This window comes from Chrysemys picta, chromosome 9 (genome assembly GCF_011386835.1).
Source record: "Chrysemys picta bellii isolate R12L10 chromosome 9, ASM1138683v2, whole genome shotgun sequence".
NCBI lineage: Eukaryota > Metazoa > Chordata > Testudines > Emydidae > Chrysemys > Chrysemys picta.
In genome coordinates, this window is record NC_088799.1 from 44,716,760 (window position 1) to 44,735,460 (window position 18,701).

Consider the following 18,701-nt stretch of genomic DNA (forward strand, 5'->3'; position numbering starts at 1 on the left):
ATACACCACGTCAGCCAAAAGGGACAAACTTGCTTCTGTGCTATTTATAATCTTCTTTTTACTTCAAACAACAGAATTACATTTGTTTTTTCCCCTTCTTTGTTACAGGTTGACAAAGTGTGTGGCCAGCCCCAAGAAAGAGAAGCAAAACCTTCACCAGATAATATAGTGCAAGCAAAGGACGCGTCTGAAACGCAGGCTCTCACGATGGCTCACTCTGCTAATCTAAACAATAAAAGGAGGTAACCCCTATGTGAAACATATCTCTAAATGCATTGAAATAAACCTTATTCCTCATAGTTTGCACTAACTGTTTCTCATGCGGGAGTGTTTAAACCCAATTATGTCCTCTGATATCCACCCACAACAGCCCTAGGCTTTCCTCAGAGGCGGTGCTAGTCCATTGGGGGCCCTAACCAGGAATCTTTTTGGGGCTCCCCCTCACAACACATAATAAAAAGCAAATAAGGGGCCCACTTGAGCTGCTCAGGGGCCTAAGCAATTGCTTAGTCTGCTTAGACCTAGTGCTGGCTCTAGCTCTCCTGGTAGTTGCATAGATATATTTGAGGGAATAATTAGTAGTGCTTTCCAGTTGAAGCCTGACAGTATTTCTTGCAGGCCAGTCCTGATGTCATTACTCAGTATTGACTCAGTCTTCAATTTGGCAAACTCTTACTGTAAACAATGGGAGCTTTGCCAGAGTAAAAACTGGGTGACTTCAGCACATTACCCTATAGGAGTCTGTTTGCTCCAGGTCTTTAAGGACTATTGATATTGGGATGGATCATCCATGGGATGGGATGGGATGGAGCTGGGGCTGGTGGGCGGGGGGGGGGAAGGGATGGGAGAGGGAGGGAATTTCCATGATGCAGAGTTACTCCCCTATTCTGTAGTGGAGGAAAGAATTTGGCATACACATTCCTCTCTCAGTGGATTAGGCAGTGGGCTTCTGGTGAATTTTCAGGGATTGGAGCAAGGCTCGTTCCATCTGCACATAGGCCCTGTGCCTCCACATTGGTTCCAGCCTTCCAGCCACCTGTCAGTGCAGCTACAAAGGAGCTGTGCTACCAAGGTGACCCTCTGCCATGGTTCTCCTGTGCCTAAATTACGTGGTGAGGAGAGGGAATTTTGTGATGTGCATCCTCTCTGGCCCCTCCTGGCCTATGCACTCCTGCCCGCAAGTTGCCTGATCTTCACACCCTTCTCCACATGGACCTTAGATTAGGGTTTGGGTGGGGAAGGAGGATGTGCCCCCGAAGGGGGCACGTCTCTCTGTGGAGTGTCTCTTCCATGTGTGGCTTAGGGAAGCTGATCCTATCTAGGGTACGTTTAAGTGAATTTCATTGTCAATTTACAATAGAATTCCAATTGCTTATTACTGGCTAAGTTAAATCCTGCTACATCAGTATAAATCCGGAATAACTTCGCTGAAGTTAGTGGAGATGGCTCTGGATTTACACTGGTGTGACTGAGAGCAGAGTTTGGCTTTATTCCACCTGGGTGCTTGCATAGATGAGTTCAGGCTGTAAGATTTTCACCCTCATCTATTTTGATTCTTGTCCAATCCTACATGCATTCTGAAAACCAAATACACTGTTGTTGTTGTTTTTTTAAAAAGTTGTGACCACAGTGTACTTATCTATCACATTCTTCTGCAGTTTGCAACCAAAGCACAATTTGTGCTGGTGTTTGGTGCTAATAGATTTTCATTGTACAACCTGCATGAGATATAAAAAAGCAAGCAGCATGGCTGGTAAGAAGTAAATTAGATTTTAAAATTTCAGTGGTAATAATCTGAAGTATAAACTGAAATACAGCTAACAGAATTTGTTTTTTAAATGTACGGGTCCGGTTCTGTCCCCAGTGAGATCTATCTCCCTATCTTCATTCAGAATTGCATTTTAGCGGAATTGGCCTATGAGCCAGATCCTGAGCTGGTGTAAATGAGCAATGGAGTCACACCAGTTTATACATCTGAGGATCTGGCCTGGGACTTCTAATTAACCAGAGAGCAGCTTTTTGATGTTTATTACTATAGATACCAAAGAAAATATAATAAAACTAATGTGCCACTAATTATAAAATGTTGCCAAAAGCTGGTGTATGCATCATAATATCAACTGAGCAGAGCACATCCTTACATTTCCCTGGTTAGTGTGATGTTTTATGGAAATGTAGTGAGAAAGGTGTGATGAAGAACCATCATACTAGGAGTTAATGTGTGAGCTTATGCTGGTAAATATGTGGGGGATGGACTTCATCTTTCCAAGACCTGTGGGAAAACGGGTTGTGTAAAATTTGTGCTTTGCTTTTGGAAATAACTGGAGAGTTATACATATCAAGAAATATACAGTGATGGACTTACTATTCTTCATATGTCATTTAATCGCATATGTAATCAATAAAAGGCAATTTTAGCTAATATAAAATTTTATAACTGATATATGAAATCCTAACTGCAGTGAGTTGTTAAAATATATTTAGACAGGCGGATATCTTAACTGTTATGGAGAATCTAGATTATGGGATCAATTCATTATAATGCTATGTGGTGCCATGACTTCTGGGAATTTAGAATGCAAGGAGCAAGATTTTCAGTTGTGTATTTAGGTACTAACTTGGTCCTCATAGCAGACCATAGTAACTAGTGGATTTTATCAAGACCCTGGGAGGTAGAGAAGTATTAGCCCCACTTTACAGAAAGGAATCTGAAGAACTGGGGAGATATAGTGATTCGCTGAGCCAGGAATAGGACCCAGGTCTCCCAAGTCCCAGTCTATTGCTCAGCAAACGAGACTATCCTTCCTACTCATCCTGGATTCAGTGGAGATACACCAGTGTACATCAGCTGTAGATCAGGCCCATAACCTTTGCAGAATGATCCCGAGTTCAAAGAGAAGAATTAGTGTAGTTTACCACGTTTCTTTTCCCAACACACTGAGGGAACTACAGTGTCTCTGGTACAGCTCCTAATCAGACAGCCTGTATTTAAAAACAATAGAGAGAGTGAGTGTCTAGCAGTTGTTTGCCTAGCCCACTATTCTGTAGTAAGCTCCACATGGGCACAGGGCTCTATCTACGCAGAGCCATATACAGAATCATGATTTTCAAAAGATGCTGCACTGCACACTCACTTCAGAGGGAGCCGAGGGTGCTCAGCACCTTTGAAAATCAGGCCATAAAATGATGAATGACTAGAGGATTGAGTGAACCTTTTTCCCGTTCTGTTCCTCTGAGACAGTTACTTATCAGCCTAGCTGCTCTGCCTTTCCATTCTCATTCTGATAGGATCTGGTTGGGAGCAGTTCAACGTTCTCAGTTCAACGTTCCTTTTCCTGGAACTCCCAGGCCTCGGGTGCTGTCCGCTCCTTGCTGCTTTATGATCCCTGAACGGGCCCTCTTGTGTGCCAGTGAAATACCTTGCTACGCTGTTCAAAGAATCTGTGACCATTTAAATTTAAGTTCCCTTTCCCCAGCTCTGGATATTTCCCCCCTCTTTCCCCATAAACTTCTCTTTTGTTTTCATGTGTCCCATCTTGTGTTTGTTCGGGGAGTGACTCTCTCTGCTTTGTTCTGTCTCTAGCTCCTCCTTTCTCATGCTCTACAGAGCTAGAAGCAGAACAGTGAGTTACCCAGCTCATCAGCCGTGACAGGTTGCTTATTGGTTGTCCCCATAACTTGTTCTTGTTGAGAGAAGAGGGTCAGTGGGGATTCTGCGCTGCCGTGGCTCTCTTAATGCAAACACATGCTGTTCCATGATTCTTCCCTCTCTCCACCCCATCCCAGAGCCTGTTCCTGCTCTCTCCCTCCCACAGGGACCAATTCTGTGTAGCCTGTAACCTGCACACATCCTCTGTACTGATTCTTTTGCTTTAAATCCCACCACGACCTAAGCCTGAGCAGGCAGATGCATCCACAGTCTCTTCCTCTTCCTTGGGATTTCCCTATGACCAGTAAAGCAAACTACATTACATCAGATACCACAGTATGAGACCTCTGGCTAAACAGTACCTTTTAACAGGGGCCACACCACTTACACTACGTCAAGGTGAAAATAGCAAGTTTTATTGATACGGGTTTGACTTAGTGGTCCAAAGAGAGGTTTTCCAATAGAGTATCTACTGAAACTGCTTCAGATGCATGGAAAGTTCTGAAGACAAATATGTACAATGTGGCAATCAAGAGCTTTGGAAAGAATACTAAGTCAACTGGTTCGTAGACCATTTCGAGATACTGTTGAGAGGAAAAGATCTGCCCTGATCACCTACAAGTCTACTCCTACTACTGATTCGCACAACAACCTAAAAGAAGCTCGTAAGGTTGTTCAAATAGTTTCCAGGAGGTGTGCTCAAGGTGTGTCTCTGTGACAGCATCCAACAGGCAGCTGATGCAGGTGACAGTAGATGGTTAAATGAGGGCATTAGAAAGGCCATTAGTCCGATAAAGAACAAGACAGCTCTGCTGTAAGATCTGGATGGCAATATCATGGCTGATAAAGGGAAGCAACTGGAGAGGTGGATTGAGCATTATGGAATGATATACTCAAGGGAATCTGTAGCAGACCACCGTGTGTTAGCGGCATTGCCTGGGTTTGAAGTTATGACTTTGCTGGATGCCAAACCTACTCTAGAGGAACATGAATAAAGCACCAAAAAGATTCCCAACCACAAAGCTTCAGGATCTGACTGTTTACCTGCTGAATTCTATAAATATGCAAACAAAGACTTGCTGCAAAGATTGCACAAGGTACTGCTACTCGATTGGAAGGAAGAAACTGTTCTGCAAGATTTTAAGGGTGCTCATTTCATCCAACTCTATAAAATTTAAGGAGCCAGAAGTGATTGTAATAACCACAGAGGTATATCTCTTCTTAACATTGTGGGGAAAATCTTAAGCCGTATTATTTTATCTAGACTTCAAACTTTAGCTGAGAGAATATCTCCTGAGAGCCAGTGTGACTTCAGTTTGGGAAGGTCCACCATAGACACGGTCTTCTCTGTAAGACAAGTGCAAGAAAAGTGCAGGAGAGAAGCGTATTCCGCTGTACATAGCTTTTATAGATTTAACAAAAGCCTTTAACATGGTTAGTTGGTCAGGGCTTTACAGTGTTCTGAAGAAGCTTACATCATGAAATCCTTACACAATGGCATGAAGGTAACTGTAATGTATGAAAACCAAAAGTCTGACTCATTTAACATCAATAATGGAATGAAGCAGGGTAGCATACAGGCTTCTACATTGTTTAATATTTACTTTTCTTTCCTGCTTCCACATGCATTCCGTGATGTTCAAGAGGCTGTCTATCTTAGCACCAGACATGATCGAGGTTGTTTAACATTGCAAGGTTCAGAGCTAAGATGAAGGTGAAGGAGATCATCATAAGGGACCTGTTTGCAGATGATGCCACGCTTATGCTCAAAGTGTTTATGCCCTACAACATCTTATTACCAAGTTCTCTGAGTCATACAAAATCTTTGGGCTACCAATAAGCTTGAAGAAGGATATCATGCACCCAGGCTCTTCAGAACCAGTTCCAGATATCACCTTAGATGCTATTCATCTGGATGTTGTTTACCAATTTTGCTACTTTGGCTCGACTGTTACCAGCAGTGTAGATCTTGATGCTGAGCTCACTAGCAGAATCAGCAAAGCATCCAAGAACTTTGATCTTTTGTAAGACAGAGCCTAGAACAATAATTGGATGAGTGGAAAAGGAATGCAGAATGCTGCTCTGTTTGCTGGAGTCAGCTTGTAGATGGAGCAAGGCAAACTGGATCAAGCTTTTGTGATGACCAGGGACAGAGGAGGAAAGAATCTGTTGCTTGGATTCAGATCATTGCTAGTGCATAGGTGTGCCCTACCTGTGGACTGGACTTTCACTCACGCATCGGACTCAGCAGTCATCAAAGAACTCATCAGCACATACACCATGCTCTGTAAAGAGTGACAGTGCCATTAATCTACTGAGGGATGCCAGTATACTGTAAAGTAGAGTAGATGTTACTCAGTTAACTAATTCAAAATGCTGATACTCCATCCCTGATCTGGCAACCTACTCAAGTACATACTTAAGTTAAGCACAGGACTTCAGCAGGTGTCTAACTATAAACACATGCTTTAATCCCTTTGAGTGCAATGGGATTTAAAGATGTGTTTCGAGTTAAGCACGTGTCTAAGTCCTATGCTGAATAGAGATGGACTGCAGAATTAAATCTTTAATCACATGCTCAGCTCTGGGACTACTCATGTACTTAAAATTAAGCTCATGTTTTAAGTGCTCTCCTGATATAACATGTTTGTGTTTTGCTAAACTTTATCGCTCACTAAAATAGATTCCCTAATTCATCTGCATCTAAATTCAGTTCCTGCACCTTTTTTCTTAATTCTGCTAAATCTGTCTCCTTTGGGACAATGCACGATAACTGAAATTTGTACAAATACTGCATGGTCTTAGTAAATTTCTAACTCTGAATGTATTTACAACACTACAGCATGAAGAAGATTTATAGATTTAATTACCTTTTTTTTTAATTGCACAACACTCTTCAGAGATTAACTGAAACTGGCAACATTGCTGTTGTAGTCATTTTTAACCTGGAGGTTACTGTTATGTATAGCAGGGATGTCAGGAAAAGTGAAGCTCCATGATGATGTAGGAATGCACACAGCATATATCTCAATCAGTAAATTGGGATTTTATTGCTGATTTCAGCATAAAACACTCTTCAGGCTTGGATCAGAACACTTGGCAAAGCCAAAATACCCTCCTTTAATATCTGTTCTGTAATATATTTTTCACTCCACTAAACACAAACTGGATACAGATCTACCTACAAATATAGAAATATATTCTGCTTAGCAAAGAAATAAAACACAGCACTTGGTCTCTGATTAGAGAAGGCAGCAGTTTAAATCTTACTATGTTAGGGTTTTATTGTTATTTTGTGACCTGGGGGGTCTTTTATTCTTATTAAAATAATTAATTTTGAGTTTCTTAAGAAATGTATGAAATCAGTTCCACCTATTTGATTTGAATTAAATGTATCTGTTGGATCCAATTGTAGGTGCTTGAATTTTATCAAAGAGGAAGTACAAAATACATTGTTAATGCCAACTGCAAATCAAATGGCTATGGAGAAGATTAAAACATTTCAGACCAAGTGTTGGTAGTGTGACCCATGCACATAGTCCCCATTGGCCACTGTTGTTCCCCAGCGTAAGGGCTGCTTTGTGTTTAGCTGGTCCTCTAGGAGCATCACCCCAGTGCAGGGGGGACCCTCTAGTGGCACAGCATGGAACTGACATAGCAGCATTCCCGTGCCACCATCCCTCCATGTGGTCAGTATGGGGGCATGGTGGGTTAATGAGGAAGTGGTCAGGGCATCTCCGCATGCTGACAATCCATGGGTGGTGTTATGGCTTTTGGGGGCCATTAGTAGCCTTAGTAATTTAGAGCAGCCTTCCTCTGCCATTTTATCCCCCAACACTCTGACTTCTTTTTTGTGCTGCTCAGTGCTGTTGAAAATATAGTCCATTTTCTTCAGCAAAGCTTCACTAGGTATGTAAGGTGCACAAGGGTCTGTGTTGCCTTTTACATGCATGTATAGCTCCCAACGAAGCCATTGCATTATGCAGAAGTATTGAGGGGAGATTAGCCATCCAGAGCCTGCTCTCACATTGACTACTCCTGATTTATTCTGGTGTAAATGAGAGCGTAATCATGCTACCCACCATACGTGAAATATTTAAGCTAAATATTTATACAGCTCAGGATGGCAGAACCACAAAACACATATGTATGCTTGAATCTGGACTGCTAAAAGAGCCATTATCTTGTGAAAATGGGGGCTTTCCTAGAGCGATCTATTTGAGCTGTTTCCTCTGGTATGACCCTGTAATCTGGCTTTTCTACTTTGGAAGGTTCTTCTTATGCACATGAAGCCCTGTCTCATTCAATGCTATCAGTTGTTGAGTCCCAGAACTGAACAGCACAAAAATCTGTACTTGCATAACCATGAAGAGATTAAACAAATTGCTCATTACTCTGAAAAACAGACTTTCCACTTGTACTCCCTTTTGTGTGGTGCACATTCAAAGCCATTTTTCCTATTGTTTTCTCATATACATGACAGCTTACCTGTATTTACAATTCATTCATTCTGTATATGGATGTGGTAGATTTCAAGTCCATAGAATTTATTTTTAGCATGTGGTTGTATTTGCTACATTTGTAATTGTAATTTTTGTTTGAAGTTATTTTAGGAAAAAGCTCTTCAACCACCAGCCTGTGATGTTTTTCAGTAATGCATTGACATATTTTTAATTGTATTTATACTTTGGAAAATCTCATGATAGTTTTCCTCATTTGTTTTCTGGGATAATCCTATGCATGTGCTTGATGACCTTTTCTTTCAAATAATTTTTACTTTTTTCTTTGTTTCTCATTTCTTTCCCTCATTTGCCTGAATTCCTGCTTCTCCCCCCACCCCCAACCTCTTCTGATTGATGCTTATTCTCCCCGGCCTATTCCAGTTCTCTGCCTCTGAAAGCTTCAAAGAATGACAAATCCAGAAGTTTGAAAAAAGTCTCTCGGTAAGAATGAAAACAAGATGACATATTTTGTTGTCTCTTTGTGTAGATCATCCAAATTATAAGGCTCTTAGTTCCATTACTTACTCTGATCTAGGAAAGACAGACGTTTGAATACAGCTACTTTAGAAATCAATAATGGTTTATTATTGGAAAATACATTTTTTCCTATTAAAATGTAAATAGTGTGCCTTTGTAATAAATGAAAACAGTAGAAATCAACACATAATTTTACATTTGCTAAGATATTATTTTGAGACTTTGTATTTATGTATGTACATACATAACTGAAATCTTTCAAGAATACCAAAGGACTTTACAGCTTTGAGAAAACAGGGTAAGATGAACAGCACATTCTTAGAAGAGTGAGAACAGTGTATTTGGTAGACTGACCAGCCTTAAAGCTAGGCATCTCTGCAACCTTCATAGAATGGATAGCCCTTAAGGCGATCCCATGGGGGCAGGTAGTGATGTATAAGTCATAGGTTTACTACTTAACTAATTACTGCACCAAGCAGAGAGAAAATTTGGGAGGGGGAGGAAAGAGAGAGGCAATGGTGCTCATTCCATGCTTGTGAACCCAGAGTGACTGCACAGTTCTGCTAAAATGACATGAATAGGGTCAGTTCACACCTTCCTTAGGACCAAATGATGGCCGTCATGTTAAAACTACAACAGCTGTGTCCACACTAGGATTTAACCATGTGTTAATTACCACATAGTAGCTAAAACTTGGTGGTAAAACCCCTTATTACCTAATGAAAACAAGGCCTAAGAAGGACTAGAGGAAAAGGAATCCATCCCCCAAACCCATGGTTTGGCAGGAGTGGGTGTCTAGCGGCTCTGCTATGTTTGCTACATCCTGGGGAGATGAGTATTGCTAAGGCCCCCCTTTGTCCCCAACATAGTAACAAATACCTTGACAACTCCCCTGCAGCACTCCCCACCATATCACCAAACCCCTCCTCCATGGACTGTCCCCTATACAGCCTGCCCCCTGGAAGCAATTGAACCAGAATGGTTCCATTGCCTTTCCATACTGCAGTGTTGATGGCATGGGAGAGCAGGAATAGCAACAACTGACATTTAGAGCTCTAGTTTCAGTCTTTGCTTCGTGTCCAGAATAGTATCTTCATAGCACAAAGGCTTAGGACTAGTCTACTCTGGCAACGCTAAAGTGCTTCCGTGGCAGTGCTTTAACGTGCCTTGTGTGGTCACCAAAAAAACCATGCCCAAGAGAGGTGTAGTTCCCGGTCCTGGGAGTGAGGCTCCCAGTGCTGGTGCACTGTTTACCCTGGCACTTTACAGCACTGCAATTTGCTGTGTTCAGGGGGGTGTTTTTTCACCCCCCTGAGCAAGAAAGTTGCAGCGCTGTTTATTGCCAGTGTAGATAAGCCCTTAGACATCATGGGTACCAGTTAGGAGTACCTAAGGTTACAGAAATACTCCCCATAATCTCACTTCTTGGTATTCTAAATACAGAGAAGTACTCTGGTATCTGAGGTAAAGCTGTGGTCATGTTGGTAAATATTTATTTTATATGGTCACCTCAGTAAGACATGTGTAATCATGTATTAGGACATCAGCTGGTTGCCCCGGGAAGGAATTTTTCCTTCCATGCAACATCAGACAGCAGGCTATTTGCACTGTCCAGACTTTTTGTTTTTCCTCCAAAACATGAAGCACAGGCCATTACTACGGGCAGAGTGCCAGACTTCATGAGAGGGCGCATCCTATTTAAGACAAACCTGACATGGATGGTGATGGTGGGGTGGTGCTAATCCCCTCACAATTCAAGGAGGTTAGCTTTTCTACACTCAAATTGTATGCTTAAGTCACCTAATGAAGGATTGCATGGTTGGTTATAGGTAGCCTTTTCCATCCAGTAATAGCACTGACAGCATCTTCATTAATCTCCCCCTGGCTTGGGGGGAAGGTAAAAATATTGACTTTTAGTTATAGACAGAACACAACCATTTAACAGTAGACCCCCCCCCCCAAATAATGTTTTCTCTGTTGATACAAAAGTTTTAAATGAATAATTTTTCAATCCGTGTGGGATGCACTAATACTGTTTGTTAACACTACCTTTTAAACACAATTTAATCTATTAATGCTGTGGTAAATAGGGACGGAGGATACATCAACAACAGGAATACACTTTAAGCAAGAGCAAATTAATTTTGCTAGATTTTTTCTTTTTGAAAGGGATGTAGACTTTTAATTTTACAGAACCATGAACCAAAGATTTAACTTACCCCAGGAATTCACCGCTCTTCTGTTAATTTCTTCTCTTCCTAATTTGTAGAGAGTTCATCAACTACATGAAACGATCCCGAACCTTTTATGCCTCTATAGCAGAAAGGCTGTGCGATGGGGACCTGGTGATGCGGGACAGCTCGACTTGCTGGAATGGAGAGGATGTTGTGGAAAGGTAATTGAGAGTCAAATTTTGTACTGAAGATGGACATATTTGGTTACACAAAACTGGCTTTCCAGATTCTCCTTTGGCTTTAAAAAGTGTTGTATTAGATATGATGCATTGTCTTGAAATGTCATATTACTTTATATACTATAAACAGTTTAATGACCTTCATGATCCTTAAATATCTGATCATTTTTAAACACATGAGATCGCGCTAATGGGGTCTTCAAGTAGTGTTATATAATCTCTATGAGGAAAAAAAGCATTTTGAATTATTATGAATTATACAGTGAACTGAAACATTTTCCAAAGAAGACTCAGTAGCACTAATTTTAGGCCCACTTTTCATACACTGAAAGCCCTACAGTAATTTGCTGACCCAGTCGCAGATCCTCCTTGCTGGGAGAATAAGGGTCATGCTTTTAACGGTAAGATGGAGACACTCTAGGTTCAGAAATACCAGATCATGCTGTCTTGATCTTTTTTCAACCTGCATACCAGTAAAGTTTTTCAGTGAGGTTAAGTTGGTTGCTTTGAGTTTTGAAAGTAAGAAGAAAGAAGGAAATGGAGCAGCTGTGTTATGTAGGTCATTCTGAGTGTATAGACTCCTTTGTTTTATAAGCAAAATGGGAGGGCAAAGAGCATGTACCACAATTGTTAATTAGACTCCTAAAGTATGTCTACACGGCAATAAAACACCCAGAACTGGTTCAGGTCAGGTGTCTCAGACTCACAGGGCTCAGGCTGCAGGGCTGTAAAATTGCAGTATAAACATTCAGGCTTGTGGTGGAGCCTGAGCTCTGAGACCTTCTGCCCTTATAGTATCCCAGGGTTCCAGAACATCTACACCGCCGTTTTATAGCCCACAGCCCGAGCCCCACGAGCCTTAGTCCACTGACATGGGCCAGCTGTAGGTGTTTCATTGCAGTGTAGACATACCCCTAGGGTTTAATGAAGTTGATAGGGTAGGAATGGAACTTTCAGTTGGATGCTCTATTTCTCACCTTGGATCCTTTCATACCCAATCTGTCCCCTTCTGGTGACCAAGTATGTGCTGGTTTGACCTCTTAAATACTATGGCCCCTTGAGTTTGTGTAAAACAAAACAAAAAAGCCTTGTCAGCAGACAACAATATTCATTTCCTAGGCACAATAATTGCTGAAGTCTGCACTGGCTTCTAGGAAATGGTGGATCCAAGACTTTTGTTCACACTACAGAGAGGACATGAACACTTTTAGAGCTAATGAGGGTCCAGATGGAGGCCCCAACCCTGCAATATGTTGCGCCTAGTCAGATTGAAGCAGTCAATGTTAATTGGAGCTTCCAGGGAATGCAGAGGGAAGAGCAGCTGCTTCATCACCCATGAAGAGAGTGAAGCCTCTTTGTGCTTGGCTAGTGCTACTGGTCAGTGTGTGTGTGTGTGTGTGTGTGTGTGTGTGTAGAAGGGGGCAATGCATGGTCACTCTGGGCGAGCTTCAGCTCTAGCTCTGTGTAGTCACTGAGGTCAGGAGTGTGAAAGGACCATACTTTGCCCTGTTGCTGCGTGTGTGCACAAAGCAGAGGTCATGTGCACCCAGGGCCGGGTCTGGCTTTTTTGCCGCCGTAGGCAAAAAAGCCCCCCGCCGCCGCCCCTCCCCCCACTGCGGCAGGGGAGGGCACCGAGCCCGGCCACAGGCCGCAATCCCCGACCAGCCAGAGCGCCTCCGCTCTCCCCAGCAGCCAGAGCGCCGGGAGCCGGGCGGAGAGCCCGGCCGGGGCCCCGCTCTCCCCGACCAGCCGGAGCACCGCAGGGAGGGCGGCGAGCCCAGTCGCGGCCCCGCTCTCGGGCCGGAGCGCCCCGCCGCACCGCCCCCCTCCAGGCGCCACCCCAAGCACATGCTTGGTGGGCTGGTGCCTGGAGCCAGCCCTGTGTGCATCATCTTCTCCCCGCCCCTCCCAGTCCATGCAGGGCTGGGTATAAACTTGCCCTCACATTTAGTGAAAAAACTCCCAAACTGATGAAAGCAAATAACCTGAGCATTTCAGAGATTGGTTAATTGAAAGCATAAAACCAGTTTCATTTTGGGTACTCTCTGAGCAACTACGGAACTACAGTATGATGAGGCCATGCTATGTTTCAGATGAAGCTGAGATTCTGGTATCACCAGCTACCATCAGGGGACAGGCAGACTAATGAAGATGGATTATTTGTTTCTTTGGAATATTTGACATTGCATGAAATGGTTTGGCTTTAATCTGAAATATGAGTGGTTCAACTTGCAATATGATAAATGTGACCATTTCAGTTATAGAAATCTAACAAGCACCTCACACCGAAAAATGACTTGCTATAGTTGTAAAGCACTTGTCTGTGCTGCGCTCTGATGGCATTACTGTACACACACAAATTCAGCATGTTGATATGTAGCACCTTAAAAACATGTTTTCTTGCAGCTTGTTCCATTGTTTAGTGCCTTCTGGAATTCTTCGCTGATATTGTTAGTCAGAGTCCTGCTAGAGGAGCACCGCTAGAGCAAGGCCTCTGAAAGCATTACAGATGGATAGTCAAGGAGCAGGAATAATGCGTTGGATTGCTGAAGGGAATGCCCTCCACTGCAAGAGTAGTTTGTACTCCACCAGGTTTGCTCTTATGCTAGGCTACTCTTCATAGATGGGGAGGGGACAGGGCTATGGTATCAGAAACATTATGGCCTGGTTTTTCCTCCTGGGCCCTGAAGTGCCATGATCTGTATGGGATGGTCTCCTGCTTTCCAGTGCTCATGGAGCACTAGCAACAAAACTATGTTTCTCTCCCTTTTAGAAGCCCAATCCTGCCCTCAACTCTTGCTGGATGGCATGTAGTGTAGGTAAAGAGATGCAGAGAGCACTCTTGGGCAGGCAGGCAGTGTGGCATCAAGAAGAGAGCAGCCTAAAACCTATTCTAAATTATGCCAGCTACCAACAGCCCTGAGAGGTGATAATGGGAGCCAGCAGGCCAGAAAGAATAGGGAAGCTCTGGTAACGCCTGTTTGCTCTAGACATGCCCTCTATTCCAGCAGCAGGGAGAGGGTAAGTGCTGGGCAGACTGGCTCCTATGTCACTGGATGATCCCTGTGAACCAGAATGGCTGGGCTCTGCCTGCAATGGGAGCTGCTAAGGGTGCAGCACCAATTTTAGGCTTCTATTTTTGAAACCTTGGCCTCAATCCCAAGTGAAATACATTAGGCAAGAAAAATACATTAGGAACAGGGCCGAGGAAGGGGTGGCATTCTGTCCATTCTGCGGCTTTTTATTTTTTTATTTTTTTGGCTTGGGGCAGCAAAAATGGTAGAGCTGGCCCTGATTAGGAATTTGTAGTTCTTTAATGCTCTTCATTTGTTCCTCAGGTAATATGAACCAGTTGAAGTCTTTGTACTGAAATTCAGAGTTGGAGATTTAGTTGAATACTGCATGCAGATGTGGTCACCCCAGCTCAAAAAAGATTGGAATTGGAAAATGTTCAGAAAAGGACAATAAAAATGATTAGGGGTATGGAACGGCTTCTGTATGAAGAGAGATTAATAAGACTGGGACTTTTCAGCTTGGAAAAGAGATGATTAAGGAGGGATATGATAGAGGTCTATAAAATCATAACTGGTGTGGAGAAAGTAAATCATCATCATCATGTTCCTATTGCGTTTAGGGTAGCGACAAAGCTCCTCCACTTATGTCTGATTCTGGAAAGTCTTTCAATGGTTCCCCAGCTGTGCCCCAGATTTTTCAGCTCGGTTTCCACAGCTCTTCGCCATGTTGTTTTCAGGCGGCCTCGTTTTCGCTTGCCTTCAGGTGTCCATCTTATTGCTAATCTGGTGATGGAATCCGTTTCCATCCAAAGCACATGACTGATCCAGCTGCAATGCCTCTTGGCAATGATGGTGCTCATATCCTCTTGGCTGCACTGTGTCAATAGATCTTGGTTTGAGATTGTTCTGGGCCAAAAGATATGGAGGATTTTTCTGAGGAAGGTTGTATGGAATGAAGACAGTTCGACATGTTATACTTTCTCATTCCTCAACATTCTGCACTATAAAATAGTGTTGAAAGTACGCAGCTCTGATAAATCTTCAGTTTGTTTTTGGTGGTGTATTTTGATGATTTCACGACTGTATTTTAGCTCCTGAAGGTGTTCCTGGCTTTATTGATTTTGTTCCGGATGTCCTGGCTTGTTCCACCATCCTGGCTAATGATGCTGCCCAAGTACGTGAATGTTTCTACATTGGTGAGAACATAATCCTCTATCTGTACTGGTGATGGCGAGGCAGTATTAAAGGCCATGATATCTGTCTTATTGTGGTTGATTTTCAGTCCAATTTGCTGGCTGAACGCGTTGAGTCGAGTTGTTTTTTCTTGTATATGGTGTTGGGTATGTGATAGGAGAGTGACATCATCTGCAAAGTCCAGGTCTTCAAGGGATGAGAAGAGTGTCCTTTTAATGCCTCTTGGCATGTCTTCTGTTGTACGCTGCATTACCCAGTTGATGGCAGTGTTGAAGAGGATTGCAGACATGACAATCCTCTTCAATTCCTGTTTTGACTTCAAAACTCAGCTCACTGTGATCAACACTGCATGTAAAGTTGAAATAGAAGCTTTTGATGATGTTGATTATATGGAAAGGAATTCCATATGCCTGCAGAATGCGCCATAGGCTGGTCCTGTGAATGCTATTAAAAGCTTCTCAAAGTCTATGAAATTTATGTAGAGTTGCTGTTGCCATTCTAAGCACTGTTCTATTATGTTTTGTAGAGTGAAGATCTGGTCTGTGCATCCACACCCTTTCCGAAAATCAGCTTGCTCTTTTCTGAGAATGCTATCAAATAAGGAGGTGTTATTTATTCCTTCTCATAACACAAGAACTAGGGGGTCACCAAATGAAATTAATAGGCAGCAGGTTTAAAACAAACAAAAGGAAGTATTTATTCACACAACATACAGTTAACCTATGGAACTCTTTGCCAGAGGATGTTGTGAAGGCCAAAACTATAACAGGGTTAAAAAAAGAACTAGATAAATTCACGGAGAATGGGTCCCTCAAGGGCTATTAGCCAAGGTGGGCCGGGATGGTGTCCCTAGCCTTTGTTTGCCAGAAGCTGGGAATGGGCAACAGGGGAAAGGATCACTTGATGATTACACATTCTGTTCATTCCCTCTGGGGCACCTGGAACTGACCACTGTCGGAAGTCAGGATACTTGGCTAGAGGGACCTTTGGTCTGACCCAGTGTGACCGTTCTTATGTTCTAGTTTGGTTTTTGCACTGCACAGCCATTACTAGAAATATGCAAGTCTGCACACAAAAGTGTCATAAAAGTAAAGTGATTGGGATACAGTTTTTAAAGGAGCTCATGAGAGCACTTTTTAATTCCAGAAAGAATCAGGTGAGCCCATATAAAGATATCATTCGGAATGGAAACAGGCAGAGAGCTATGTCACGTGACAGTATATTTACTTTTGTTAACTGACAAAGACATGACAAAAAAAATAGTTATTTTAGTCTCTCCCACCTCGTCCCAGCCCAGTAAAATCAATGCTGTAGAATGTGCTTCACTCTCTCTGTGGGACTCTTTCCAATGTCATTTCTGGTGCTCTGCTTATGAAGATTTTACAGTATAAGATAACATCTACTCTAGGGACAGAAGAGGGTCTTAGAGTCTAGCCGTGTCCAATACTGTTATTGTCAAAATGTATTTCAGTGCATTATAATTCAGGTGGATCGAAAATTTTCCAGATGAATGTTTTTTCCGTCGGAAAATGCCAATCCATTTTGAAATCAAAACATTCAGTGGGAATGTATAGATTTTGACGAAATTATGTTTTGCGCTGTGTTTTATTTTACATTATATCATAGATTACAGTGATATATTGTTTCAAAATATTTTATCAAAACAATACAATTCAGTTGATCTGAAACAATTTTTTTGTGTGGACATTTCATTTCATTGGAAATTTCAAAATGAGATATTTTTGGTTCAATCTGGAACAAAACCAAAATTTGAAATCACCATGTTTCCCACAAAACAGACATTCCAGGTCCTCAACAGCTCGGTTTATAACATTATGTGTAAATAGCTTCAACGTAATTGAATAAAAAACTATGGTATCTGGAGATAACTTGGACATTTAATATTTAAGGAGCTACGTGTATGACAAATGATTGCATGCAGGCTAATTTTGGAGATGTCAGCAACAGTGTAATATTCTAAATAGTAGTTTATAGTGATATAAAAAGAGTCATGCCCTTCACTGATTAGCACTGGTAGGGTTATAGAAACAGAAATGTAGGGTTGGATGAGAACTCAAGAAGTCAACAACTCACGACAGTCTATCCATCTGTGATTATGGTCAGTGCTGCTGTTCCAGGATCCTGCAGTGCAAGAGGTATACTGCGGGGTACATATTAAGTGCCTGTCAAAATTTTTCAAACAAAATAATTTTCTGCCCCCAAAGTGAGGCCTCATAGAAAATTATTACAGGAAAACTGTGTTCAATGAATTTTTTTCAGTTTTTTAGTGGAGGGCTTCTAACATAAATTAATTGTTTTGTTTGATTTCAAATCTGAATTTTTCCTTTGGTTTTTGATAACCCCCCAAATGTTCCAAATACTAGAAGATAAGAACATTTGGAAAAGTTATATGGTGTAAAGCTGCAGTGATTCATTTTTCCTCTTGCCAATCTGTAAGTTTTGAAAAGTTGAAAGAGGGGGGAGAAAAGAGGAATAAGTGGGGGTTGAAAGGGGAAAAGAAAAATCTAAAATGTTGAAAACATTTCCGTTTCAAAAGCCCAAGTACAATGGAAATTTTGATTCATATCTAAAATGTCCACCCCAAAATAGAAAAATTTCAAATGAAAATTGTTCATTCAAAATTTTTGGCAGGAAAAAAATGTCTTTTTCAACCAGCCCTGTGCACATGGCTGTAAAGGAGGAGAATGTATTTCAGGTAATGTGTGCTGCCGACAATGCTACATGTAATAGCTAATTGGGGGGTTGATGTGCCCCCTTGCTGGCAAATATAGCTTCTTTGATAACCTGTTTAACAGGCTGGCATAGTAGCCAGTTCTTTCTCCTCATGCCCTCTTCAGTCGAGTAGAAATATTGCCTTGCTACTTGCCTGAAGATTCATTTCTCTAATGCTCTTTTCCCCTTCCCAGTACACCAGAACTCCCAGGGTAAGATTTCTTCGATAATAAATAGCACTGATCCCAAAATATAGACTTACTGCTGTATCAGAAAATAGAGCTCCAGTATTAATATGGTGGGATCTCTTGTGAACCTTAGCTTGAGGTTACTCAGCCTATGAAACTGGCAGCCATCCCAGTTTTTATTTCCTTGTCCCTTCTTGTATTGCATATGGATATCTGGAAACTGAGCAATATTTATTTATGGCATACACTAATTGACATTCAGGCTCTTTAGGAAAAACAAATACAATGCTTACATTATTTATAACACACAAATGCAACATAAAACACCACGAGACAGTCTTCAAAAATGGGCTTGTACTGTACATCAGTCAGCAGATATAGCTGATTGTTAAGTTCTGCCAAATGATCTGGTGTGTAACATTCACACTGTAATGTCTCATTCTATTGTAGCTTTCTAAATCATATCGGAGACTTGAAATGACCATACCATGATGTAATACGACGGCAATGTAAAAAAGTTGGCATTGTGTC

At 41.9% G+C, this 18,701-nt stretch overlaps 1 protein-coding gene across 6 annotated transcripts in view; it reads left to right on the forward strand.

The window, feature by feature from the left end:
• LOC101935126 (glypican-5-like) overlaps positions 1-18,701 on the forward strand; it is a 623,976-nt gene that overhangs the window by 228,058 nt on the left and 377,217 nt on the right. For 4 of the 6 annotated variants that reach the window (XM_065557002.1, XM_065557001.1, XM_005282486.5 and 1 more), the window contains exons 4-6: positions 109-242; positions 8,533-8,592; positions 10,898-11,023. In XM_065557002.1, coding sequence (XP_065413074.1) covers positions 109-242; positions 8,533-8,592; positions 10,898-11,023 — 320 coding nt within the window. The remainder of the gene's footprint in view (positions 1-108; positions 243-8,532; positions 8,593-10,897; positions 11,024-18,701) is intronic. The other 2 variants (XM_042853551.2, XM_065556999.1) reach the window with 2 other exon arrangements.